The sequence below is a fragment of the Polistes fuscatus genome, unplaced genomic scaffold (assembly GCF_010416935.1).
Source record: "Polistes fuscatus isolate 324 unplaced genomic scaffold, CU_Pfus_HIC Scaffold16, whole genome shotgun sequence".
NCBI classification, from domain to species: Eukaryota; Metazoa; Arthropoda; class Insecta; order Hymenoptera; family Vespidae; genus Polistes; species Polistes fuscatus.
The window spans coordinates 3772386-3774783 of record NW_025113064.1 but is presented as its reverse complement, the minus strand read 5'-3'; the positions used below and the strand labels follow the sequence as shown (position 1 = coordinate 3774783).

The following is a 2398-nucleotide window of genomic DNA, read 5'->3' as shown; positions in this document are numbered from 1 at the left end:
GCTAAAGTAGAGATGCCTTTGTCGGAGACCGGTGTTTCGCATAGATTTAATACCTGCAATTTTTGCAAGTGTTCGCTGATCATTTGCAATCCGGCATCTCCAAATTGAGTAGCCCAGAGGTTTAAATACCTCAATGCTGGTAGTTTGATCAACTGTTCGGCACAGGCGGATGTAACCGATGTAAAGGCTAAACTGAGACATTCTAAATTACCTAATGCACGTCCACCAAGAAGGAGAGCAACGTCGGCATCCGTTGCTCTTACTGGAAGCGTTAATTTTTTTGGACCACCTTTTTGTTGCTGTTGAATCGATAAAAAAAAAGAAAGATGTTATTAATAAATACTTAATTAACGTGTTCAAATAAAATATCTGACAAATTAATAATCAATGTTATACAAATGATGAAATGATATGTAAAAATGTGAAAACAAATCTCACCAATTCTTGCAAATTCCTTTGTCTTTGACAGAGCGCAGCGTAACGAGTTTTACCAGAGGAAGTAGATTCGAGGGCATTGACTATCTGAAGCCTAGCTTCTTCGTTTGGCAGTAGACGCCACTCGAGCATAAGGCAAAGTGCTTCTTGAGCAGCACCGCATCCTCTGACAGCAAGGAGAATACAATCGTCTTTGGCTTGTTTCATCAACGAACCGACAAATCTTTTTCTTCGACAACAACATGCCAGGAGTGTAGTTAGCTGTTGGATATTTTTTGATAAATTATTTCTTTCTTTTTATTAGGAATAAGGATACGAATATAAACGAAAAATTAACTCGCTTACCATTTCACCAAAAAGTTCACCACGGTCGGGACAAGCTGGACTAGATGGTGCAGCTATGTGAAGCCAACCCGGTCTTGGTTCTCTAACCGGAAGTAAAACTTGATGAACCGAACATCTGGAATCTTTAGCCAAACGTCGTATTGCACGGCTAAGAATTGACTTCTGTACTTCTTTAACGGTGAGAGCTTCTTCGGGAAATGGTACAGGTTGTAACAAACCGGCTAAACCAGGTCTCCAATCGGCATACTCCGAGCTACGCGTGATAGAAAATAATATATTCATAGGAATTCGATTTTCAAAGAGAAAAATAATCTTTCTATCGAAAAATAATGAAACTTACGCTACGTTTAGAACTAAAAGATAACAATCGAGTGGTGGTAACGGTTTATCCTCGCTTCCATTGCTATCTTCGAACCTAGAGATAAAAAAGAAAGAGAAATAAATACTATCGTATAAAACTTCCGTATAAAAAAGTGAAGTAATAATATAACTAACCTATGAAATATAGCAGCGACGCAGACCGAAACCAAATTGGGTAATACTCTTGGATGAGGACAATCGCTTCCAGGACCATGAACCGAAGCAATATATTCCCTGATAGCTCTTTCTCCTTCGTTACCTTCGTTACTTTCATAAAGTGCAGCGACAAATACTTGCAAGAGTTTTCTCATATCAGGAGACTTGCCAAAATCGACGGTATGTTTGAGGCACCTTGTGACAGCCGGAGCTAGATACTTAACTAAACTAAATTTAGGATGTTGTCGAACTAATCTAGTTAATACGCGAGCTAACGCAGCGGGTGGAGCAGCCCTTTCTAAGAGTGGCGCGGCAACCGGTAATATGAACAAAGCCCAACTACCTTCCTCTTCTTTAGTTACTTCAACTTTTTGTTTCTTTTCATCATCTTGCTGTTCTATCAATGATCTAGAACCCCAAGGTGCCTCCAATAATTTAGCTACGGCTTCCATAGCTGCAGTTGCTACTCTTTCGTCTTGAAGCGGTGTCGACAACGCAAACTCTACCATTAAACGTAATTCCCGTACGGCTATGTTCTCCGTGCTGACAGATGATTTGCATTTAAATTGATGAAGACTTTTCTGAAAAATCATATTTTTATTATACGAATGAACACATTTTCATTATTAAAGTTTTACGAGAAATATTTTAAATGTTAATCTTTTTTTTAAATGATGTACCTTCCAATTAATGGAATGATACCACTGGTCCCTGGTATAAGAATCGTTCGCTTGTAATAACAACGAACCATTGCGTAGATATAATCTTAAACAACTTTTATACGTTGTACCCAATCTACCGACGGCATATTTCTCAACGTAGAAACTGTTATACGGTATTGGTTGTTGTAAGAAACCAGTGGCCTGTAAAATATAAACATATAAAAATATAAACGAGTTCTTCTTTTTTTTACTTTAGTAATCCAATGTATAATACTTATATATATATATCATTTAAAGATATACATACATGACGTATAATATTATAACGCAATATATCCAATGACTGAACGATATGTTTTATCGTAGAAAAATTATCATAAAAGAAAGATAAAGGGGCAAAAGGGTAGAAAAGACAAAACACGATAATTAAAAATAATAAA

The 2398-nt window shown here is 36.9% G+C and overlaps 1 protein-coding gene across 1 annotated transcript in view; it reads right to left on the bottom strand.

Moving 5' to 3' along the window:
* LOC122515018 (C-Maf-inducing protein-like) overlaps positions 1–2398 on the bottom strand; it is a gene marked incomplete at its 3' end in the record, with an annotated part of 13154 nt that continues 10756 nt past the window's right edge. Inside the window, 6 exon segments of the mRNA XM_043632153.1 lie at positions 1–299; positions 439–696; positions 781–1033; positions 1121–1195; positions 1276–1877; positions 1977–2159. Coding sequence (XP_043488088.1) covers positions 1–299; positions 439–696; positions 781–1033; positions 1121–1195; positions 1276–1877; positions 1977–2159 — 1670 coding nt within the window.